The sequence below is a fragment of the Elgaria multicarinata genome, chromosome 3 (genome assembly GCF_023053635.1).
Source record: "Elgaria multicarinata webbii isolate HBS135686 ecotype San Diego chromosome 3, rElgMul1.1.pri, whole genome shotgun sequence".
NCBI lineage: Eukaryota > Metazoa > Chordata > Lepidosauria > Squamata > Anguidae > Elgaria > Elgaria multicarinata.
This window is the reverse complement of record NC_086173.1, coordinates 152,405,801-152,431,538: the sequence shown is the minus strand read 5'-3', so window position 1 is coordinate 152,431,538 and position 25,738 is coordinate 152,405,801. Positions and strand designations below refer to the sequence as shown.

At 44.5% G+C, this 25,738-nt stretch overlaps 1 protein-coding gene across 1 annotated transcript; it reads right to left on the bottom strand.

Annotated features, from left to right (window-relative positions):
- Positions 1-1,337: 1,337 nt before the first annotated feature.
- Positions 1,338-20,324, bottom strand: LOC134395557 (zinc finger protein 420-like). Its single transcript, XM_063121720.1, has 7 exons — positions 19,950-20,324; positions 18,078-18,257; positions 16,695-16,796; positions 15,556-15,682; positions 11,662-13,907; positions 2,679-2,828; positions 1,338-1,466 (listed from the first exon to the last, which is right to left on the bottom strand). The coding sequence occupies exons 1-7, from the start codon at positions 20,322-20,324 to the stop codon at positions 1,338-1,340; spliced, it is 3,309 nt and encodes a 1,102-aa protein (XP_062977790.1).
- Positions 20,325-25,738: the final 5,414 nt, after the last annotated feature.

Sequence of the window (25,738 nt, the reverse complement as noted above, 5' to 3'; positions counted from 1 at the left end):
GATAAACAATCAGCAATCAGAAAATTGTTGGAGAGGTTGTGGAGTTAAAGGAACGTATTTGCATATGTGGTGGGAATGTAACTATGTTCAGAAATTGTGGAGGGTGGTGTTTTTGGAGATTGAAGAAATTGTGGAAATGAAGATAGAAAGAACACCAAAAGTTGCATTGCTATCACTATTTGAAGAAGATTTTAAATGTAAAAAGGAAATTAAGGAACTGATAACGAATTTGTTGATTGCAGCAAGATTAATTGTAGCTAGGAACTGGAAGATTCAAGGGGAATATTTTATTGAAGAATGGTATAAAGAAGTATGGGATATAGCTATTAATGATAAATTAACAAGTAATATTAAATGGAGAAGAGGTATAGCTAAATCAAATGATTTTGAAGGAATTTGGAAACAGTTCCTAATATTTGTGTTTTCTAAAGGAAGTGGGAAACCACCAGCAGAAGAAAGTATGAGATTCTGGAATCAGGAATGAGATCCCGGGTGGGGGGGGTGCACTTGTAGGTTTTATTTGATTATGTTATTAAGATAAGATATTTTGTATTCAAAATTGAACATTATGCAGTATGTTGTTGTTGTTGTTGTTTTTATGTGAATGTAATGTGTATGTTTAAGTATTGTAGAAAATAAATAATAATAATTAAAAAAAGTATTCGAGCTTGAATTTTAAACTGATGATTAGGTTCGCAACAATGCTGAGACTTCGATGCTTGCAAAATTTATGCTATAATCCTTTTATTGCTCAAGTTTTGTCTAACTACCATCGTTTCAATAAAAGTGAAAGTGTTCTGATTGCATGTCCCCTTATGGGGAAACTGCCAGAGGCCCAAGAATGGCCTGTGTGTCACCAGGTGGATCAGGGCTTCTTGGCTGTGGTATGTTTGGCTCAGTAACACCTGTTCCCAGCTTGACATCTCCAGCAACTGCCAGGGGCCTCTAAATAGCCTGGAAATGGCCCTGCTTTCCCGACTTCCAGATACTGCCTGAGTCATCTTTTTGCAAACTTAATTTATTTACAAGATTTATATACCTCTCAATTATCTAACACAGATTCCAGAGCGGTGAACATAGGTATAAACAGTAAAATCAATTTTAAAAAAGCAAATCAAAATTGTTCAATTTAAAAACAAAGGAACTAGAAAAACTGGCTAGTCAGTTGAGGATGGTGGAAACATAATGGCTTCCAGCCATGCCCTCCTCTCTTCCCATAACTTGTTCCCATTGGAATTGCTGCTCCCTTCATCCAAATGGCAGTGACAGTCCATAATTTTTCTCCTTTCAGTTTCACAAGCTATTTCCCCTCACGAATGTTCATTATCTTATACCTGTCATTTGATTTTGGGGTCTTCCCTGTGGAGATCTGAGGGGGGCACATAGTCTGCCTCCTTGTACTGTAGGAACGGCTCTTTATATGTGTAAGCGTGTTTGTAAGAGCCACTCTGGATGTAGCTCTCAGACTAGGAGGTTCAAATCTCTACTCAACCCTGGAGCTTCCTGGGAGACCTTGGCCCAGTCCCTATACGCTTCACCTACCTCACAGGGTGGTTGTGTGGGTGAATGGCAAACATCACTTTGAACTACTTGGAGGGAATGTGAGCTATAAATCCATAAGAATAATGCAAATGTCACCAAGATCCTGTAAGGGTCCGCTGCAAAGGAAACCAAACCCATGCTATTGCCCCAGGAAGTTCTGACTGCTCAGGGAAGTGTGGAGCACTTGGGAAAAACATCAACTGGAACGAATATCTTATTAGCCCATGAGTTCTTCCTTCCGTGAAGCTTTAAAAACGTATTGGAGTTCACAGGTGCTGGTTGTAACCTATAAAGCCCTACATGGCTTGGGACCACAATACCTGATGGAACGCCTCTCCGGACATGAACCTACCTGTACACTGCACTCAACATCCAAAGTCATCCTCCGAGTGCCTCCTCCGAGGGAAGCTTGGAGGATGGCAATAAGGGAGAGGGCCTTTTCAGTGGTGGCTCCCTGACTGGAATGATCTTCCAAATGAGGCTCACCTGGCACCAACACTGTTATCTTTCAGGTGCCAGGTCAAGACTTTTCTCCCAGGCATTTAACAGCATTTAACAACGCTAAGTTTGTTTTTTAACGGACCCCAGAACTGTTGTTTTTAAATGGATACTGTTGTTTTCATACTGTTGTTTTTATGTTTTTGATGTTTTTAAATTTTGTATACTTTTTTTTAATGTTTACTGTTTTTAACTTTTGTAAACTGCTCAGAGAGCTTCAGCTATGGGGCTGTATATAAATATAATAAATAAATAAATAAATTGAACAAGAGGTCTTTTTCTGGTATTCCAGTCCCCATCCAAGGAAAACTATGGAAGAATGGGCAAACGGCTCTATGGTCCATATAGGCCAACATTTTTGTTTCCAACAGTGGACAGAGAGATGCTGCTGCTTTACTGCTGTCCTTCCTATCACCCCCCCCCCAATGTTCCCTTTAGCCCACATGCACCAGCTTACTAGACAATAGTGACAGAAGACCACTGCCGAGGACAGCATCAGCCTGCAGCCACCCGCCACCTTCCTTTCCTAAGAACAAGTCTCAATCGAACAAAATTTATTATATGGTCACAGACCAGCCTCTCGTGTGGCCCAGAGACATTCATGGGAATTGAAGATGGGAGTTTCTAGTGGCCCTCACTTGCTCTGGACGAAGGTTGGCAGGTTTCTCTGGCATGTGATTCTCTTTCATCACTTCTGAGCCAAATGGACTCAGGACAATTGTCTTCCATTTCCCTTTCACCTCTGCAGCCGGGAGGTTCTCTCCCTCCCTCTTTCCTCTCAGGTCATTCTGTGGAGTAAAATCAGTTTAGGAACATAAGATGACCCATACTGGATCAGACCAAAATTCCATTTCATTCAGCAATGTAGTCAACACGGGCAAACCAGCTGTCAATGGGAATCCCACGAGCAAGACGTGACTGCAACAGCACCCTCCCACCCATTTCCCCCGGCAATCAGTGTACATAGGATTATTGCTTCTGATACTGGAGGTAGCATGTAGACATCAGGACTAGTTGCCATTGATTTTTTCCAATCCCCTTTTGAAGCCATCCAAGTTGTCGAAGCAAATTCCATACTTTTAACTGGCTGCTGTGTGAAGAAGTACTTCTCCCTCCCAGTCCATGAACATTTCAGCTAAATTTAAGTGGGAAAGCAAATTTCAAATAACACAGAAACAATCCAACAACTATATAATTATAAAATTCCTATGGATGCAGATATAAAAGCAAATTTTAAAAATCAAATTGTCTAATTTTGGTAACTGACTTCCAAAAGATTGCAAAAGGTAGCACTAGCAAAGTGTAGGAGATGTGGATTTGATGGTACTGATTTTGTTCACATTTGATAGAACTGTAAGGAAATTAATAGATTCTGGACAAAAATGATGGATTTTATAAAATCATAATGGATCATCATCGCTATTGGGTGTGTTACTTCCGGCTCCTTTAGTACCTGGCTCTTGCTTGTACATTTGTATATTGTATTCTTCTCTTTTTTAAAAATAATATAAATAAGAAATAATAATAAGCATTTCCAATAGCAAAGGGGACTATGAAGCTGTAAATATGGCAAGCCCAAGCCTAGATTCTAAAAATGTTACAAGTGCAATTCAGCTGTAGTAGGCAAATTGTATTTGGCATGCAAAGCTGAGAAAGAGAAAAACTCATCATCAGCACACACTAATTAATCCGATCTGAAAAATCAACTTATCTGTCCAAGACCACCACAAAAATATTTTCTTACCCTTTTAAAATCTGGATTTTCCTATTGGGTAAATTTAGCATGAGAAAATGGGTCAAAATGGAATTGACGTGACATTATATGCCACACGTCTCTGACAGCAGTAACAGGAAAGAACCCTATTGTTTTGTTATAATGTGCTGAGAAAGAGAGAGGATCCAACCATGATCCAACTGTTTGGAGAGGAAGCTTCCAAAAGCTGACCAAGGTGGAAAATCAAATCTAGTTGGAAAAGACCAAAATTTAGTACAGATCAACAAATGGGCCTAAAGATATAAAGCAAGATCTGGAAAGTCAAACCCACCTTATTTAATTGGAAGTTGCATCCTTTTCAAAGATATTGGTGGTGGGGAAGAACTGCTCCCAACTTTATGAAATAGGGTGTGACAAAAATCACCTGCTCCTTATGTTAATTTACTTTGTTGTATTAATTTTAATATATTTAGTTTTGCAAGGAATGTATGTGCAGGTAAGAAAGGGTTAACTGGGTGGGATGAGGCTTGCGTGTGATGGGCTGTTTTTATTCTAACTGGGGTGAGCAGTGCGGGGGGTGGGTGGGATGAGTGATGACAGAGGAGAGTTTATCTTTCTATTTTGTAGGCTCTGGTTCTGTACCTGAGGACTAGAAGATGGCCAGTGCAACACCAATTTTGAAAAAGCTATGGGGGGGGGGGGGAGAGAGGGGGAAGAGATCCAGGAAATTACAGGTCGGTTAGCTTAGCATCAGTTCAGGGTAAATTGTTTGAAATACTGTGTACAGTTTTGGTCACCACACCTAAAAGGAGATATTCCAGAGCTGGAAAAAGTGCAAAGGAGGGGAACTAAAATGATCAAGGGGCGGATAAAAGGAGGGTCACGGGAGACATGATAGCCGTGTACAAAATCATGCATGATGTGGAGAATGTGGTTAGGGAGACATTTTTCTCCCTTTCTCAAATTATTAGAACCTGGCATCAGCCCATGAAGCTGATCAGTGGGAGACTCAAATCAGATAAAAGGAAGTACTTCTTCACACAACGCATAGTGAAAACTATGGAATTCACTACCACAAGATGTAGTGATGGCCATCAATTTGCATAGCTTTAAAAGGGGGTTGGATAAATTCCTGGAGGAGAAGGCTATCAATGGTGGATATGTGCTACCTCCAAGTAGCAGAGGCAGGAAGTTGCTGGGGAACATGGGTAGGAAGGTGCTGTTGCCCTCATGTCCTGCTTGTGGGTCCCTGGTTGACAGCTGGTTGGTCACAGTGTGAACAGAGTGCTTGTCTCCATGGACCGTTGATCTGATCCAGGATGGCTTTTCTTGTGTTCTTTTATTTTTAATACATATTGACAGTGTATGGGAACAAGAATGGACTACATAGGTACTATAATTACAGGAACGCCTGTCAAAACAACTGTTTCCTATGTACTCTCCCTCCTCTTCCCCCCTCTCCATATCTCACGGAGATTGGACTGATCACCCCAGGGGACCCGGGAACTTTAAAGAGGGTCCCGCCATAGAAAACAGGCAGCTCTCCTGAGCCCCACTTGCTTTGTATGGTACAGCCCCTTAGCAATGACTCCAAGAGGGGCTTTCGGAGTGTTTCCCGCTCCCCCCCCCCCAAGCTTTAGGGCCTAACGCCCTTGTTTCTTCTCCATCTCTTCCCTGCTCCGGCATCAGCCAATACCGCACCTCTGCCTCGTTGCCCGCCCGGCTTCGTCCTCTCAACGCATCCGCCTCCCCCCGGCTCCTTGCCCAGGAATCTCCCGGAAGACCGAGGGAGGTGCGCTGACTATCGTCTTCCCCACTGATAAAATTTCCTGCCTCTCTAGGAATGACAGTTCCTGTAACCCTAGGAGCAAAAGCTCTCCCCCTCCCTCATGCGCCCCAGTTGACTGCCTCTGTCTGTCCCTTTCCCACTCCCGGCTGGCAGTGACAGCCGAAGCACCCGGGGCCTGCCTTCGCGCCACACTGATTGGCCGAGCAGGATTGTCCATCATCCCGCTGGTGGAGGGGCTGCCCTGCCTGCTCGGCACTGAAGAAGTTGCTATTCAAGCTCAAGCTTTGAACTTCTACCCAAATCCAAAAGACACATTTAAGAACGCGCCCAAGACAACAAAAAATTCTCAAAGGAGATGAATATAACCACAGAAAAAGAAGAGAAGGTGGTTTTCTTGGCTGTCTGGTATCCTCACATCTTTCACTCACTCACACAATCCACAACGATAATTATATGTAGATATTATTGTCAGTCTCCCTACTCCAGAATCTACTTCAGTCTTCCCCAACCTGGTGCCCTTCTGATATGTTGGACTACTGATCCTATCTTTCCCAGCCGCCATTGGGAAGGGTGGGAGTTGTACCGCAACAGATCCAGAGGACACCAGGATGGGAAGGGCAGATCTCTCACTCTCTCTTTATCGGGGAATGCGTGGTAAAAGAAGGTGGAGGAGAAAACAAGGAAGAGAGAAACGTACCGAGAACTCTTAAAATAAATAAGGCTAAAGAAAGCAGGGGAGTGGAGATGGAGCCTGGATTTCATTTTGCTCAGGGGCAAGTTGAATGACAGGAAAGGAGGGATCTCTTCTCGATCCTCCCAGAGTGTAGGACACGGAACAATGGGTTCAAGGTACGGGAAGCCAAATTCTGGCTGGACATCAGGAAAAACATCCTTACAGTTAGAGCAGTACGACAATGGAATCAGTTATTTAGTGTGGGTTCTCCCACACTAGAGGCATTCAAGAGGCAGCTGGACAACCATCTGTCAGGGATGCTTTAACATGGATTCCCAGCCTAACCTACCTCACAGGGTTGTTGTGACGATAAAATAGAGGAGTAAGAACGTGTAAGACAGCTTAGATTTCTCACAAGAAGAAAAAAGACAGCAAATACTAATACTAATAGAGATTGAGTTGGAAATGCAGTCGTCGTGAACTATGGAGTGACTGTAGGTCAGTGGATAGAGCACCTGGTTTGCATGCAGAAGGTGCCAGGTTCAATCCCCAGCATCTCCAGGTAGGATTAAGAAACTCTGGAGAGCTGTTGCTGGTCAGCGTTGACAATATTGGACTTGACGGACCAAGGGTCTGACTCAGTATAGGGCAACTTCCTAAGTTCTGACCTGCTGCCCCCAGCACACTTGGTAAGCCAGTCATCTAAATAGGCAAGTATGAGACCTTCACCACACTATTGAAACTGATCTATCAGTAAGCCCATCTTTCTGCCTTGGACATCCACAGAGTTCCCATCTGGTCTCCTATCCAGGCACTAAGCACATGCAGACCAGCTTAATTTCAGGGACCCCAGCCTGGGACTTCCTTCTTGTACCTCAAACTCAGTAGTGATCAGCATGTATGCATTGTAAGGATTGAAAAGCCATCATATTTTCCCTGTACTTCCTTCCTGTTCTTTGCTGTCCATGCCGTATGAAGACAGGCTGAAGGAACTTGGGATGTTCAGTCTGGAGAAAAGAAGACTGATGGGAGACATGTTCAAATACATAAAAGGATGCCACAGGGAAGATGGTCAAGAACTATTTTCCACTTCCACATAAATTAGGACCTGAAGTAACGGGTACAAGTTACAGCAACCTAAATTTCCATAAAATATAAAGAAAAACTTCTTGACGGCAAGATCTGTTCAACAGAGGAACAGTCTACCTTTGGCGGTTGTGGGTTCTCCATCTCTGGAGGTTTTTAGGAATTGGCTGGACAGAGACCTCTCTGCACATTGAAGAGAGTTGGACTGCATGATCCTTGTGGTCCCTTCCAATGCTACTGTTCTTTGATTCTAGAACCTGTTGATTCAAGAAGGATGCAGACAAGCTGGAGCGTGTTCAGAGGAGGGCAACCAGGATGATCAGAGGTCTGGAAACAAAGCCCTATAAAGACAGATTAAAATAACTGGGCATATTTAGCCTGGAGAAGAGAAGATTGAGGGGAGACATGATAACACTCTTCAAATACTTAAAAGGTTGTCACACAGAGGAGGGCCAGGATCTCTTCTCGATCCTCCCAGAGTGCAGGACACGGAATAATGGGCTCAAGTGACAGGAAGCCAGATTCCAGCTGAAGATCAAGAAAAACTTCCTGTTAGAGCAGTACGACAATGGAATCAGTTACCTAGGGAGGTTGTGGGCTCTCCCACCCTAGAGGCCTTCAAGAGGCAGCTGGACAACCATCTGTCAGGGATGCTTTAGGGTGGATTCCTGCACTGAGCAGGGGGTTGGACTCGATGGCCTTATAGGTCCCTTCCAACTCTACTATTCTATGATGTTTAAGTTTTACCACTCATTAGAAATCTGAAGGAGCCAAAATGTAGTGATTTTCTCCTCACGGCATGGGGCCAGGTGTGCACTACCCAGCATTCCACCAGGTTTCTGCAGCCACCCAATTGCAGAGTGAAGGACACCTTTCTGAATTGCTTTGATCATTTCTACCTCCCCAATGCCCAGACTGACATCCCTGGTGACTTAGGTTCGTCTCCTCCTTGCAGAGAGAGGCAAAGTGTTACTAAAGAACCATCTCAGGTAGGATCTTCCAAGGGAGCTTCTGGTGTGTTTGTGACCAGGAGAGACAGGGCAGATAATTCAAGGCCAGGTAAGACACAGGGATTCCCTTTTCTGTTAGAGTGGAGAGGCACAGAAGCTGCCCATTTGCGCTACTGTTTCCCCTCCACCTCCTAGCAAATGGAATTCAGAGGTATGTAGCCTCTGATCATGGAGGCAATACATAGCCATCATTCATCCAGGAGTAGTTTTATCATCCACTTACTTACATTTCATCGCTTGGGCAATTTTATTGTCCATTCCCCCTATTTGGTGAGAACCTTTTGGAGCTCTTCGCCATCGCTTTTTCTGTTTACCACACTGAATAAAAAGGTGTGATCCACAAACATGGCCACATCTGGAACCCAGCCTTTGGAATCTGAATGTCAGCTCTTTGTTTCTGCAGAGGCCAGTGACCTTTGAAGATGGTGGTTTACTTCACCAAGGAGGACTGGGCTCTGTTGGATCTCCTGCAAAGAGCCTTGTATAGGGTCAGCATGCTGGACAATTATGAGACTGTGGCTTTACTGAGTAAGGAGGTTTTGTGTCTTCTTTGCCTCTCTGCTTCCATCAGCTTTAGCCAGCATAGCTAATAGTGAGGGAAGGACAATGGGAGTTCATAGAATCATAGTAGAGTTGGAAGGGGCCTATAAGGCCATTGAGTCCAACCCCCTACTTAATGCAGGAATCCACCCTAAAGCATACTTGACACGATGGTTGTCCAGCTGACTCTTGAAGGCCTCCAAATGTTTTGTAGGCCAAAACATCTGAAGGGCCACAAGTTGCCCACCCCCGCTCTCTGTGAACCGCCCAGAGAGCTCCGGCTATTGGGCGGTATAGAAATGTAATTAATTAATTAATTAATTAATTAAGGGAACTCTGAGATCAGGACAATTTGCTCAATTTACCCCACCTCTAGTGACAGTTTTAATTTGAATCAAGCAAGCCCATCTTAAGAATATAAGAGCCACAATGGATAAGATCAAGGGTCCATCTTGTACTCCAAAGAACATAGGAACCGTGTTGGTGTTTGTCTCAAAACCACCTCACAAAAACGTAAGAGCCCTGCTGGACCAAGGGTCAATCTAACCCAGCATTCTGTGCCCCCAATGTGAAGCCCACAAGCAGGAGATGAGTGCAAAAGAAATCCCCTCTCGCCTAACCTCCCTCACAGGATTGTTGTGAGGATAAAATGGAGAGGATGCGGACCATGTAAGTTGCCATGGGTTCCTTGCAAGAGGAAAAAAACTGGGAGAGCCACAACTGCTTTACTAAGTCTCCTTAGTAAAAACGTTAGAAACAGGAACAAACTAAATGTCATTAGAAAGCCTCCCAGGATTTTTTGAAAATACCAATAGCAGGTATGCGAGGACCAATTTCAAACTGGGGTGCAGGGATGGGGCAGTTTAACCCAGCCAAAATCATGACAAAAATTGGAATACCATCTTGAAGATGCTTGGTGGTGGGCCTTCTTTCTAGCAGCACCATCTGGAAAACTGTTCCTCACGCAGCTCAGGAAGTGGAAAATCTAACATTCTTTAAGTGCCTGCTAAAACCACGTCTTTTTACATACGTTTTTTCCTGGACTGTAACTGCTGCTGAGTTTATTTTTGTTTTACATGGCATTTTTAAACTCTTAAAAGCTTTTTTGTTTTGGTTTGTTGTTTTGTGGTTTTAATCGTGAACTGCTCTTGAGAGCCTCAGCTAAATGTAATAAAAGAAATAAATATCCCCACACCCTATTAGCCTCAGAATCCTGTTTTCAAGGTTCAGGGTTCCATATGCAGTGTCTCCAGATAGGTCTGGAAAAAAACTCTTGAAATTCTGTGAGTGACCTGGTTCATATGTAATGGATAACTATGGGTTAGTTAGTGGTTTAATTCATAGTTATGGATGCTCAGCAGCAAGCAAGCACGTTGCCACCTACATGCTCAGTGTGCCTTCTTCCTAAACCCAGGAATGTTGCATTTCTTGGTTGGTATCATTAGACGGGGAAATTGCATCGCTTACCCGGGGGTTTTTCTTCCTGCTTCTTTGGTGCAATTATTATGGACTGCATTTCACGAGTGGAGGGGCAACCACGTGGTCTGAAATGAATACTCGCCCTCCATTCACTTCAACCGAGACAGCGCCATCTAGTGACGGAAGATCCTATTTCCCCCCAGGTATTACCACATTAAAAGTGACTCTTGTAATAGTGGGATTTCCAGGGAATAGAGCAGGCAACGTCCTGGTCATTGATGATGTAATGTAATGGACCCAAAAAGTTCTGTGAGTGGCCAACCACAAGTGTGCGCTAAATTGCTCATTTAGAGCAGCTCTTAAGCAGGATCTGCAGACTAGCCTGGCAGCAGCCTCTTCCTTCCTTTTATATGAGCTAATGAGAGGTTTGAGCTAAAAAGAGAAGCCTGCTTGGAGCTCCAGTGGCTTTAGGTGACCTTGGATTCAAAGGCCAGGATGCATGAAGGGCGATTCTTGATGAAGAGTCAATGAAGTAGCAGCCAATACTGCATCACTTTAAAGTAAACATTACAGGAAGCAGACAGCATGGTGAAACAAGCAGGATTTCACACAAAAAACGCCCAAATATATTAATAGGCTCAATAGATCTTGAATAGGCAGTTACACACATGGATGTCCTTCACATAATCACTGGTAGGCAAAGTTTTATTCATCACACATGAACAGCCTGAGGCTCAAAGAGTTAAGACTCCTCATAGAATAGAAGAGTTGGAAGGGGCCTATAAGGCCATCAAGTTCAACCCCCTGCTCAATGCAGTGTCTCATTTTAAGATGCTGCCTCCAACGTACATTTGCTGCCTACCCTCAGCTAAACAGATGGATTTTTCTGCCACATTTTGAGCAGTCGTACCAGGGGTGAGGAACTAGTTTGGGGTAGGGAAGACTTGAAAACAGGATTCTGAGGCTAATAGCAGGGTGTGGGGATATTTATTTCTTTTGTTACATTTAGCTGAGGCTCTCAAGAGCAGTTCACGATTAAAACCACAAAACAACAAATCAAAACAAAAAAGCTTTTAAGAGTTTAAAAATGCCATGTAAAACAAAAATAAACTCAGCAGCACAGTCCAGGAAAAAAATGTATGTAAAAAGACGTGGTTTTAGCAGGCACTTAAAGAATGTTAGATTTTCCACTTGGGCCTCTGGCATTTTTAGGACTTCTCATCTATGTGGATCCTTTGATCTGCTTTAAGGCTTTGGCTGTCTTGGAAGATCTTTCCACACATTCAGCATTTATATTGCTTCTCGCCTGTGTGAATTCTTTGGTGTACTTTACGGCTTCGGTTGTTTTGGAAGATCTTACTATACTCTGAGCATTTATAAGTCTTCTTGCCTGTGTGGATTCTTTGATCTGTTTTAAGGCTTTGGTGATCACGGAAGGTCTTTCCACACCCTGAACATTTACAGAGCTTCTTGCCTGTGTGGATCCTTTGATAAGCTTTGAGGCTTTGGCTTTCACGGAAACTCTTTCCACACTTAAGCATTTATAGGATTTGTCTGTGTGGATTCTCTGATGTGCTTTAAGGCTTTGCATATCACAGATCTTTCCACATTCTGCACATTTATAGGGCTTCTCGTATGTGTGGATCTTTTGATGTGCTTTCAGGCTTCGGCTGTCTTGAAAGATCTTACCACATTCTGAGCATTTACAAGGCTTCTCGTACATGTGGATCTGTTGATGTGCTTTAAAGCTTTGGCTGTCTTGGAAGATCCTTTTGCACTTTGAGCATTTAAACGGGCTCTCACCTGTGTGGAACCCTTGATGTGTTTTAAGGCTTCGGCTGTTTTGGAAGATCTTACCACATTCTGAGCATTTATAAGGCTTCTCGCATGTGTGGACCTTTTGATGTGCTTTAAAGCTTTGGCTGTCTTGGAAGATCCTTTTGCACTTTGAGCATTTAAACGGGCTCTCACCTGTGTGGAACCCTTGATGTGTTTTAAGGCTTTGGCTGTTTTGAAAGACCTTTCCACACTCTGCGCATTTGTAAGACTTCTTGTCTGTGTGGATTCTTTGGTGTTCTTTAAGGCTTTGGCGGTCACAGAAGCTCTTTCCACACTCTGAGCATTTATAGGACTTCTCTGTGTGGAGTCTTTGATGCACATTGAGGTCTGAGCTACAACTAAATTTCTTTTCACACTCTGAGCAGTTGTAGGTCTTTCCCCCTTTATGAACCCTTTTATGCACTTTATAGTTTGTACTATCACTGAAATTCTTCCCACATTCTAAGCATTTATAGAGCTTCTTACCTGTGTGAAATCTCTGGTGAAGATGAAGGTCTGAGCTACAATTGAACTGCTTTCCACACTCTGAGCATTTATAGGAGTTATCCTCTGTGTGAACCCTTTGGTGAACTTTAAGTTTTGTACTATCACTGAAACTCTTTGAACACTCTAAGCATTTATACGGCTCCTTGTCTGTGTGAAATCTTTGTTGCAAGTTAAGGTCTGAACCAGATTTGAATTGCTTTACACACTCTGAGTATTTATAGGGCCTCTCGCCTGTGTGGGTTCTGTGATGCATTTTATAGCTTTTGCAATCACTAAAGCTCTTTCCGCACTCTAAGCATTTATTGGGTTTCTCATCTGTGTGGGTTCTGTTATGCACTTTAAGGCTTTTTCTGGTATGGAAATTATTTCCACACACAGAGCATTCATAGCATTTCTCCCCTGGATGGAGTCTTTGATGTGAATTAAGGTCAGAGCTAGAACCAAACTGCTTTCCACACTCTGTGCATTTATAGGACTTAACTTGTGTGTGAACTTTTTGATGCTCTTTAAGGTTTGTGCTGCCACTGAAGCTCTTTCCACATTCTAAGCATTTATAGGGTTTCTCAAGTATGTGAAGACTTTTGTGTGAGTTTAGTTCTGAGCTACAACTAAACTGCTTTCTACACACCAAGCATTTATATATTTGCCCTCCCGTTAAGATTCTGTGATGGGCTTTAAGGCTTTGATGGAAATTCTTTCCACACACTGAGCTTTTATAGGGCTTCTTTCCTAAGTGGATTATTTGGTGTAAGTTAAGATATGTACTACAACTGAATTGCTTTCCACACTTTGAGCATTTATAGGGCTTCTCACCTTTGTGGAGACTTTGATGTGAATTAATGTTTGAACTACTACGGAACTGCTCTCCGTGCGCTGAGCATTTATAGGACTTATCCCCTGTGTGAACCTTTCGATGCACTTTAAGTTGTGTGCGATCACTGAAACTATTCCCACACTCTAAGCAGTTATAGGGCTTTTTGCCTGTGTGAAATCTTTGGTGAAAATTAAGGCCTGAGCTACAACTGAACTGCTTTCCACATGCTGAGCATTTATATATTTTCTCTCCTGTATGAATCCTTTGGTGATTAGTAAGGTGTATCTGCTGACTGAAGCTCATTATATGCTCGGAACATTTCGAAAGTTTTTCACTGTTATTAATAATCCTTTTCTTTCCTTCACAACTTTCTTCTAGCATTGGACTTTCATGAGAGTCAGACTCTTTGAAAGCAAAAGATTTGTTCCCCTGCTTCTGTTTCCCTTTGGTTTTCATTTTCTGCTGTTCACTCTTTTTACTGCTTTCCTTCCCACCACCTGAAAGAATTGAAAGAGAAATCAGATTTCGGAGGGCAGCGGGGAGAGAGCCTGGATCCTCTAATCAGACTGACAGAGTAGAAAATACAATTGACAGTATCATTCCTATAGGTGATTTGTATATAACTGATAGTGCTGTTCATCCATTATTTGGTTTCTGTTATTTGCTGTTGTTGAAATTGGTAATGGAGGAATAAGAAATTCAATGCTGCACAAGATGCAAAATATTCTCGGTACATATTAGTTTGCCCCTGGTGATCAATAGAACAACCATAATGGTTCAGGGAGCACATTAGATATTTTGCATGCATTTAGTTTGCTAGTTCAGTCCCTGCAATCTCCCAATGAAGGTACTGATACAGCAGATCTGGAAGAGTTCACAGTCAAAACAGATAATAGTGGGTGATGTTATGGTATTTTTATGTTATGGTCTTTTAAGATCTGCTAGCTATTCAACAATTATTTCCCCCTTCACTTTAGATACAAACTACCCCTCCTTTTCCTAGTTGATAGAATTCTTTCAGCTACGACCCAGGTAGTTTCTCTGACTGATCTCTCAAGTGTTAAGGAGGTGACCTTTAGCCAGCAACCCTGGATTTAATGTTTAATGTTTTAAAGCTCTGTAAACCACCCAGAAAGTTTCGTCTATGGGGCAGTATGAACATGTAAAATCCTCCTCCTCCACTTCCACTGCACCCAGGACCTGAAGCAAGACATTAAGTGTAGTTGAACTGAACATAAGAAAAGTCATGCTGGTTCAGACTATATAATCCAGCATTCTGCTCACACAGTGGCCAACCAGCTGCCCACGGGAAAGCTACATAGAGGGTGCAACAGCATCCACTTGTGTTCCCATCAACTGGTATTGAGAAACATACTGCCTCTGATACTGGAGGTAGCATATAGCCATCATGAATAGAAGCCATTAATAGCTTTATCCTCCGTGAATTTGTCTAATCTCTTTTAAAGCCATCCAAATGGGTGGCCATCACTACATCTTGTGGTGTCAGGGAATTTCCCCTTTTCACAGCAGCCACACACTGGGCTGACATTTTCATCGAGCTGTCCACCGCAACCCCGCGATCTCTCTCTTGGTCATTCACCACTAGCTCAGAACCCATCAGCATACATGTGAAGCTCGGATGCTTTTGCCCCAATGTGCATCACTTTACACTTGCTTACACTGAAACCGTGTTTGCCATTTTAATGCCTGTTCTCCCAGTGTGGTAAGATTCCAAAACTGACTGAAAACAGTGTTCACAGCACTATCAAAAAAATGACTTTTAAAAGAGGAAACTTCTCAAAAACTGCCCGGCTGTGAGGCGGTATATAAATGTAATAAAATAAATAAATAAATAAATAAAAATGAAGTAACTGATACAAGAAGGTCAAAACTGTCCAGAATGCTCAAACCGCACTAACAAACCTTCACCTAGATTGTACACTGCAGATCAGAAAAGTACCAAGTCCAAGAGGACTTAATAAGCAGAGTCAAGAAATCTGTTTGAGCTCATATAAGCAACCTGTGGCCCTCAGCTGCCCTCCATCTGACATGCATGGAGCCCCAGAGAGACCAAGCATCTTTCTCTGAAACCCAGGTAAGCAGGGCTCTTCCTATGTTATAATACAGCAAACTGCAGAGCTTTACCCAGAGAGGCCAGATTCTCCAAGATCTCTTCCATGATGTCCCTGTGCAGAGCCCTCTGGCTTGGATTCAGCAAGGCCCACTCCTCATCTGTGAAATGCACAGCCACCTCCTCAAAGATCACTGGACCCTGAAAGGAGAACAAAAAGTTTTCCCTAGCACAGAGGCCAGCAATCTGCCCCCCACCCATTGAGGGACACATTTCTTCGTGGATATTTGTCAGGGGCCGCATATCGGCCGTGGGAGGGGGTGAAGCCAGGAGGGGGTTGGGCCAGAGCCAAATAGGGGAGGGGCACTGCTTTTCTCTTTCTGTCACCCCCCCCCCTTTCTTTGTCTCCCTCCCTGTCTTTGTCTCCCTCTACTTTCCTTCACATATAGCCAGGGAAGGGACAGGTGGCGTTTGGTGGAGGTCTGAATTGATCGCAGGCCGAGGGCTTTTGGGAAACTAAGTGAGGGCCACTTGGAGTTAGTTTGAGGGACCATCTCTGCCCTTTCACAAAGACAGTGAAAGTGAGGTGGCTGGAGATTCTTCTAGAGAATGGTGTTCAAAGACTTGCTACTTGGAAGCTCTCACAGAAAGAAAAGGGGCAAGAGGCAATGACTGGGTTCGGACAACATGATAACCAATGGTGGGTTAAATAGTTAACAGTTGTTTATTGTATTGTCTTGTTGGGAATTTTTCACACCACGGTTGGTTATTTGGCTGAAATAACCAATACAGTGCAGAGTTGATTATTTGAACAACTGTTGGTTATTGTGTTGTGCGTCGGACAGTGCTGACTGTTTTGTAGCACACAGCTGGTTATTTTCAGGGACCACAGAATCCTGTCAAGAGTGAGCAAAGCGGCAGCTGCCGCTCGAGTCCATCTGGCAGAACTTGCAATGGCTGATGGGATACCAGCAGGAGGACTGGGAAGGAGAGGAGGGATATGTCAATCAAACACACCATTGATTAATAGTCAATTCGACACTGGCCTTAATCCATACCACATTTGATTATTATAATCATGCCGTGTGGGGAGTACCCCCTCAATAATTAACCACGGAGTTGGCTATTAACTCACCATTGACTATTGTGTTGTCCGAACACAGCTGTTGGCTCAGGGGAATATGCAGTGGGACAGAAGCACCCAAATTCCTACCTGTTTGGGCTCTACAGAAGCTGTATCCACACCACCATAAGGAAAAGGAGGCCTACAAGGAGTCCAGTGTGACATCACGATCTCCAAGTGTTGATCCACATCCTGTGAAGAGAACACAGAAGATAGGAAGATATTGTAATTATTTAAGGTTATTTTTATCTCACTCCTCAGCCAGAGAGGCTTACTGAAACAAGTCAGTCCCTGGACTTAGGCTTGCAATCTAAAAATATATTTAAAAATAATAGGCCTGAGGAAAGAAGATGGGGAAAGTGAGTAGACTTTCAGCAGGACTATTGGTTCATCTTCCCTTCTCATCTCACTTGGTTTCAGCCGGCAGGAATGGCTGTGTTTTATACTTCATAAACATATTGCATTTTAGTTTCTTGAGTCAAATCTTTTCCCCACATTGCTTTTGGGCGTAATGCAGAGTGTTGGTTTGATTTTATATGAAATCCTTCATCTATTGAAACAACGTCTTTTAAGAACATGTGAAAAGCTGGCTTAGACTGAGGGTCCATCTAGTCCAGCATTCTGTTCACACAGTGGCCAACCAGCCATCGGCCAGGGACCCACAACCTGGCCACGAACACAATATCACCCTCCCACTCATGTTCCCCAGTAACTGGTGCATACAGGCCTACTGGAGGTAGCACAGAGCCATCAGGACTAGTATCCATTGATAGCCTTCTCCTCCAGGAATTTATTCAACCCCCTTTAAAGCCATCCAAATTGGTATCCATCACTACATCTTGTGGTAGTGAATTCCAGTTTAACTATGCGCTGTGTGAAGAAGTCCTTTCGTTTATTTGTCTTGAATTTCCCACCAATCAGCTTCATGGGATGACCCCATAGGGTTCTAGTATTATCAGAGGAGAAATATGTCTCCCTATCCACATTCTCCATACCATGCATAATTTTGTATGCCTCCATCGTATCTCCCCTTAGCCTCCTTTTTTCCAAGCTGAACAATCCCAGCAGTTGTAATCTTCCCTCATAGGGGTGATGCTCTTTAGCCCCTGGATCATTTTAGTTTCACTTTTCTGCATTTTCTCCAGCTCGACAATATCTTCTTTTAGGTGTGGTAACCAGAACTGTACACAGTATTCTAAGTGTGGTCGCACCATAGATTTGGATAAAGAATGTATGATACTGACCATTTTATCCTCAATTCCTTTTCTAATTATGCCTAACGTGGAGTTTGCCTTCTTTACAGCGGCCGCACACTGGGTGGACATTTTCATCGAGCTGTCCACCACAACCCCAAGATCTCTTTCTTGTTCGGTCACTGCCAGTTCAGATCCCAAGATATATTAGAAAGGCTAGATAGAAGTGTCTCCTCCCTGCACAGGCTTGAGGGGAACATAAAAGCAGCCTGTAGATTACAGGCACATTCGAGATGAGACCACGTGGAAATATGTCCCATTGGTCCTTACCCAGGGAGGTGGCAGCATTGGCGTCACCCTTCTGCACTATTTCCTTTAACGGCGGCCTCCACTTGATGTCCGATGGAATTTTCTCCTCTTCAGGGAAGTTGGTGGGCTTTTGGGCTAACATCCCCTGCACCTGGAACAGGAGCGAAGGACCCAGGCAAGGATTAGGAAACGGCCTAGGCAGGGGTGAGCAATTTCAAAGGATCTCGTGTCCATTTTTACCCCACCTGGACCATCATCGCAGGCAGCATCCCTACTGCCAAATTCAGCAGTATGGCAAAAAAAAAGAAAAAAGAAAAAAAAAGAAAATGGCAAACCACTACAGAAGGCTAAAATGGCCAAATGCTAAATTTAGACCACTAAAAACCGGCAGTGAACCACTGAGTGTTTTTGCTGCAGCCACATATTTCAGCCTTCAATAAATTGATGATGATATTTCAGCGGGAATGAAGGCCACATCGGGGGTGGGGGGGCAGAGTCTGCATCATGTGTTGCCACTCCTGGCTTAAGGCATCATTTCTCAGTCTTCTTGACCTGTTTCTTCCACAACCTATCCTACCTTCCTGGGCCTACAACCAACCCACAGCCATATGCCCACAGGTGAGCACAAAATGATAGCTTAACAGGGGCTAATAATTCAACCCCGGTATTAGAAGAGGACTAAAATGGGGCATCTGAAACTCCCTCTAACAACCAAACAACTGGGGAAAGAGGAAAGGGCCCACACTAGAGGCCTTCAAGAGGCAGCTGGACAACCATCTGTCAGGGATGTTTTAGAGTGGATTCCTGCATTGAGCAGGGGGTTGGACTCGATGGCCTTGTAGGTCCCTTCCAACTCTGCTATTCTATGATTCTACGGTATGATGCTTAGCAGCTTCTGCCATCCACACAGGCACTCCTGGTGCGTATAAATGCTATAATCTCGTTCTGCTGGGACAACACTGCCACTGGCTGAAAAAGGTTCCTCTCTTCCCCTGGAACTTCACAAACCCATCAAATCTATTTATTTATTTATTTATTACATTTTTATACTGCCCAATAGGCAAAGCTCTCTGGGCGGTTCTGGGGATCCTTAAAGACTAACCCACATATTACAACATAAGGTTTCGTAGACTACAGTTCGTATCATCAGAAACATCCGATGAGCTCACGAAACCTTCTCCAACCTGGCACCCTCCAGTTGTGTTGGCTGGGGGATGATGTCGAGCTGTGGTCCAACACATCTGGAGGGCGCCAGGTTGGGGAAGGCTGCTTCCAGCCATATTAAATGCACAGTTGGTTGGCCAATGAGTGAATAGAATGCTGAATTACATCAGCCTTGTCCAGCAAGGCTCTTCTTACATTAGTCTTTAAGGTGCTATAAAACTCTCCATTGCTCCTTCAAGTGTACTGTGATCTCCCAAAGAAGGCCTGCTCCATACATTAAGATCATGGGGTGGGGAAAGACATCCCTTCTTTAGATGCCGCCCAGAAAAATATTAATTAATTAAAAGCATTTTTACAATGCCTCTTCAGCTAAAAAGGCTCCCAGAGCTGCTTACAAGAATTAGAAATAAGGCAATCCCTGCCCATAAGCTTACAATCTAAAAATTCAAAACAAAAGGAAAAGGAATAGTGCAGGAGGAGGGGAAAACATCAAACTCCGGCACTAGATTCTGAGTTAAAAAGTTCAGCAGGCCACAGAGCTGGATCTACGCACAATGGAAGAGCTCCTGCTTCCTCTCCTGCAGATGGCCTCAGCAATGGTAGCTGAAGGTTGTTTTTTTAAAGACACCCTTCTACAAATTCTCAGCCCCTGGGAACTAGCAGGATGAAATGCCCTCACCTGCTTCTTGTCCTCTGCCTGGCTCAGGAGGAAACCTTCTGCCAGGGCAACCGCCTGGGAACTGGTCTCCGGTCTGCACTCTCTGACCCAGCTCCCCAACCCCGGGGGCAGGATAGTCAGGAATTGCTGCAGGATCACCAAGTCCAGCATCTGAGCCTTCGTGTGCCTTTCTGGCTTCAGCCACCGACGGCACAGGTCATAGAGTTGGCTGCAGGCCTCTCGGGGGCCCTTCGCCTCCTGGAAAAGCTGGAAGTGACGCCGTAGGTTTGAACCGGCTGTCGCTCCGCCAGGGACCTTCTGTTCCGTTTCCCCCCAGCATTCCCCACTGTTTCCAGCCTCACAGACTCTTCCTGTTTCACAGCCCGCGTAATCCATCTTCACTCTGATCCCAAAGGCAGCCTTGGACGAAGTAGAGATCTCCCTTTGCTCAGCTTCCAATTTTTTTCTTGGAGCAAGGGCTGGTCAAGAAGTGTGCAGTTCCTGCGTCCTGCAATGCCAACAAGTTCTGGTTTCTGAGACTGAGATAGATAGACAGCTGGACAAGCATCTGTCAGGGATGCTTTAGGGTGGATTCCTGCATTGAGCAGGTGGTTGGACTCGATGGCCTTGTAGGCCACTTCCAACTCTGCTAGTCTATGATTCTATGATCTATGATTTTACAAGCAAAAGCAGAGGATTTTGCCCCGTTACCAGGGTATCCCTCTCTCCGTGCAGGAAAGGGAGACAAAGACCAAGGAGAGGCAAAAGGCGGCAGGGTGGCTCTTTCACTTCAGTACCTCAGACCAAAGCCTACATTGGGCTGAAAACCAGAGCACACACCACCCAGGCCATGGGTCTGTCCCTAACAACCTCCCCTCCTGTCACCTCTGGCTTTCTTCCCTTGAGTTCCCCTCCCACAATATTTGCCTAAGCCAAATCCCTCCCTTTCCCTAGTCCTTCAACATATTGTACAAACATTAATCTGTCTGAAAATGGTCTCAGTGTATCCAGTTTCACAGGGCAGGGTCTTGAGTCTCGTCCACAAGGATGTTATTGTTGTTATTATATTTCCAAGCCCAATTCAAGGTACTGTTTTAACGTATAAAGCCTTACATGGCTCAGGACCACAATACCTGAGAGAGCACCTCACCCGGTTTGAACATATCCCATGCACTACGCTCAACATCTAAGGTCCTCCTCCGGGTGCCTACTCCGAGGGAGGCTCAGAAGGCAACAAGGGAGAGTGCCTTATAGGTGGTGAACCCCCAATAATGGAATGATTTCCCTGACGAGGAGATCTTTCAATGCCAGGTAATGACTTTTCTGTTTTCCCAGGCATTTGGCAGCAGAGGATGAGTTTCAATTGATCCTGGACTTGATTGCTGTTTGGCTGAATGCTCAAATGGTTTTTAGGTACATGTTGTCTCTGTATAGATTGTCTGTATGAGTTTTTTGTTTTTAAATTTTGCATATTGTATTTTTAATGTTTTTAAACTTTGTAAACTGCCCAGAGAGCTTCGGCTATGGGGCGGTATAGAAATAATAATACAACATTTATATCTTACCATTTTTTCCCCTCTTGCAAGGAACCCCTCCTCTCCATTTTATTCTCACAACAACCATGTGAGATAGGCTAGGCTGAAGATCAGTGACTGGCCTAAAGTGAGGTTCATGACCAAGTGTGGACTAGAACCCTGGTCTCCCAAGTTCCAGTCCAACACTCTAACCACTACGCCGCACAGGCCATCACCGTGTCTCCACAATGGGCAACTCCTGGTTTAAGCAGACAGAAGGAAGGAGGATCCGCCGTGTGGAGGTTGTTCAAGAAGCCTGCACAGAAAGTGAGGAGAGGACCCTCTCTCTTCCTCTAACTCTCTCTCCCTTTTCTGGCAGCCTTCCTGCCTTTTTCCTGCTTCCATTCTTGGGCTTCCAAAGCCTACTTCCTGCTTCCCTGCCCTGCCCCACTGCAGCCTTCGTATTCCTCTTTACCCAAATGTGCTATATATTCACCAGATGGAGACCACCAACATCAGAGATCAAAATTCAAAGTAACTTTCCTGACTTCGGACTGATGGGCATCAGTCGGAGGCTTCCCTGCATATCAAACAGGAATGACTTGAAAGACACGAGGTGTGGAAAAACACAGATAAGATTTAGAGTTATCTACTGGTAATTTTTCTAGTCAAGTTGTTCCCAGCATTCCCTTGCATGCTCTGTTTTATTAGTGCTGTTGCAATGATTTTAAGTATTTCTTGTTTTTATTGTTCTTACACAGTTTTTACATTGGTTTTATATGAAAGACAGACTAACAGTGATTTCAAAATATATTTAACGCTAAACATTGTGAACCACTTAAGATGCAATCCCACACATGTTTAGGCAGAAAAGTCTGTCTACAACTCTCACTTGCACCTCTAGTCATTAAGGTATTAAGTGGTATAAAAGTAGCACAAATAAATACCACATTGCTCATAATGCAAACTCTCCAGAGAACATATGCTGATAGGTGGCCCAGTGTGGTGTAGTGGCTAAAGTGTTGGACTGGGAGCCGGGAGATCTGGGTTCTAGTCCCCACTTGGTCATGGAAACCCACTGGGTGACTTTGGGCCAGTCACAGCCCGACCTACGTCACAGGGTTGTTGTTGTGAGGATAACATGGAGAGAAGGAGGATTATGTACGCCATCTTGGGTTCCTTGGAGGAAAAAAGGCAGGATATAAATGCAATAAGTAAATAAATAAATAAACAAAATCAGGGAGCGATAAATTAAAAGTATTTGCAGGCCAGACAAATGCATTGCCCAGAGAGAGGCTGCCTGCGTGCAAATTTTGCCCTCCTTTCCTTCCTTCCTTCCAAATTGTGGGCAGAGGAGGGGAGAGTTATCCACCAGAAGTAGCAAGTCACAGCAGTTCACCCCACCCCAAGGAGCAACAAGGCCCCCCTGATAGAAGTCTCCGTCCAGGATGGACCAGGCGTTTCCCTCTTCTCCCAACTCTGCGCTCTCCTCCTTCCGTCGCCATCTACTCACCTACAGAGCGGTGAGAAGCACCCTGGGTACGTAGAGCAGGAATCATTGACCAATGATGAAAACGCACCCCTGTGGCTTCGTCAGCGGTTGCTGGGCAGGCCGGAGACGGCGCCAAGAGACAAAGCTGAGGATGCAGCGGGGAAGCCACGTGTTGCGGCCGAGCTGCACGTGGGCGCCCCTTCCTCCTGTCCTGGTTGGGACTGGGGGGCAGGCAGCACGGTCGGGAGCCAAAAGCGGGGTGGAGATGCATCGCTTGCTCTCCTGTCTTGCATTTCTAGCAAAGAAGCCTTTATCCCCGCCCGGTTGAAACAAGCGGTGAACTGCAATTTCTGCCCGTCTTCTTCCTTCTTTCCTTCCCTCCCTCCTCCTGCAATGGGGCGGGGGAGTATTTACCTCCACCCCCAACCATGGCTTGTACTCACCAGAGCACACACGCACCTTCCGCAGCACCGAGAGGACGGCTGCCCCACAGAAGCAAAACAACAGCAATAACCCGCCACCCAGCTTGCAAAAACGAGGAAGAGGTTTCTCTCCTAGCTCGTGCTGAGGTCTCTGGAATCTCTGTGGGGCGGAGGTGGGGCCCAATTAAGAAGGATCGAGAGCCAAGGGGTCGCCATGGGCGGAGCCAAAGGGGGCACCATTGTGCTGGAGAAAGGCGTGACTTTTGGTCGTCCATGCAACTTCCTGACTGTTAGAGCAGTACGACAATGGAATCAGTTACCTAGGGAGGTTGTCGGCTCTCCCACACTAGAGGCCTTCAAGAGGCAGCTGGACAAGCATCTGTCAGGGATGCTTTAGGGTGGATTCCTGCATTGAGCAGGGGGTTGGACTCGATGGCCTTGTAGGCCCCTTCCAACTCTGCTATTCTGTGATTCTATGATTCTATGAAGAGTTTTGAAAGACCGGGGCAACGCAGAAGCAAAGGCAGAGGAGCTTTGAAAGGAATAAAAGTTGGTTGTCTGGGAAGCCTAAGAGTTTCTTAAGACTTGATGCAATGCAGAAACAAAAACAGAGGAGCTTTGAAAGGAATAAAAATTGGCCACCCATGCAGCAAAGAAGTTTATTTTAAAGATGCAACAAAGGCAGATTCCTTTCAGTGTGTTTGAAAGGCACTCGATCAACCACAGGCCAATTTTCTCAAATGCGAATCTTCACCTGCTCCTGTTTGTCTGTTGCCTCTCTCTTTTATATTGTCTTATATTATTTTACACCTTCGTATTTCTTTAATATGTGCCTGGGTAACTCAGGTGGGTGCCCCCATAATTGTGGCCATAGGTAGGAGGTATGATGTGGGGGGGATTAACAGGCGGGCTGAGAAGAGGAGGTAGATACCGTCGGTGCTTTCTTCTCAAACTGCTCTTTTTACCCTAAACTTCCTTATACCCCAAAAGCTACTCTTGCCCATGCCCCAAGACATTTAGGGCTTTGAATGTTAATACCAGCACTTTGAATCAGGCCCGGACATGGACTGTGAAAGGGATTTCCTTGGGTTTTGCAATTTTTATTTATTTTATTTATTACATTTATATCCCGCCTTTTTTCCTCCAAGGAACCCAAAGCGGCGTACATAATCCTCCTCCTCCTCCTCTCCATTTTATCCTCACAACAACCCTGTTGATGCCTTGCAAAAGGGAATTTCTTACCAGTAACTTGCAGAAGTGCTCTTGCTTGCTACGTGCAAGGAAGAAGAGTTTCCATGGCTCCAGGGCGGGTGTCAGACAGGTCAATCAACAAGCATCTTGTGCGAGCATTACTTGCTTAAGTCACATTGATGCCTGCAAAAAATTAAAACCCTTACCTGTAACCTGCGGAAGTGCCCCCCCCCCCCCCGGTTTCCACTGGCTACGTGCAAAATGCAGATTCTCTGATGGAGAAAGAATAAAAGTTTGAACAGCCCCCCTGGGTGAGTCATGACCAATAAAAATGTGGCTCCTTAGGTCATCAGTGACTCTGACCAATAGAAATACTAGCTCACCTTTTGAAACCAAAGGCTATATACGTGTGTGTAACAGTTGGAAAGTGTGCTTGATCTGTGAGTTGTCACCAGCACCCCCTTTTGCTGCAGCTTGGGTTGTTGCAAAAATGCAGGTTCTACTCCTGATCTTTCTGTGTAACAGGGTAATAAAATTAAGTTGCTTTCTCCATCCTTGTGCGCTCAGTTCTTGGGGGACAACACTGTGAGGTAGGTGGGGCTGAGAGTGTGTGACTAGCCCAAAGTCACCCAGAGGGTTTTTCCATGGCAGAGTGGGGACTAGAACCTGGATCTCCAGATCCCAGTCTAAGACCTTAGCCACTACACCACACTGGCTTTTACTTAATATAGAGATATTATGGCATAGTTATTATGGGATGGTGGGCTATAAGAGCTTGTTACCATGGCATGGTGGGCTATAAGAGCTTGTTACCATGGGTTTTAAGCTCATGAGAAACAGTTTCATTGCCGAGGCTTTTAAATTCAGAATATTCCTCTTGCAAAATATACACTGATGAAACTCTTCAAGATCTGGTTGTGGAATTACTGGCTGACAATCAAGTATACATTACCTATATGGTAGTCCTATTTAGTGTGATAATCAAGAAGATATGTTCCAACTTTATCAAAAAGACCAGTTTTAATTTATACATTTAGGGCTCCTTTTACTGCTTTTCTGAGAGCATGGGCTATGTCAGTATGGACTAATGATTGAAGGCAATCCTGTGTTGTGACTAGGCCTGTTCCCCTTAGGCTGGTGGAAAGTTTCTGGCGCTGAATTGGAATCAGATTCTAAAGCAGAAGAGTCAGT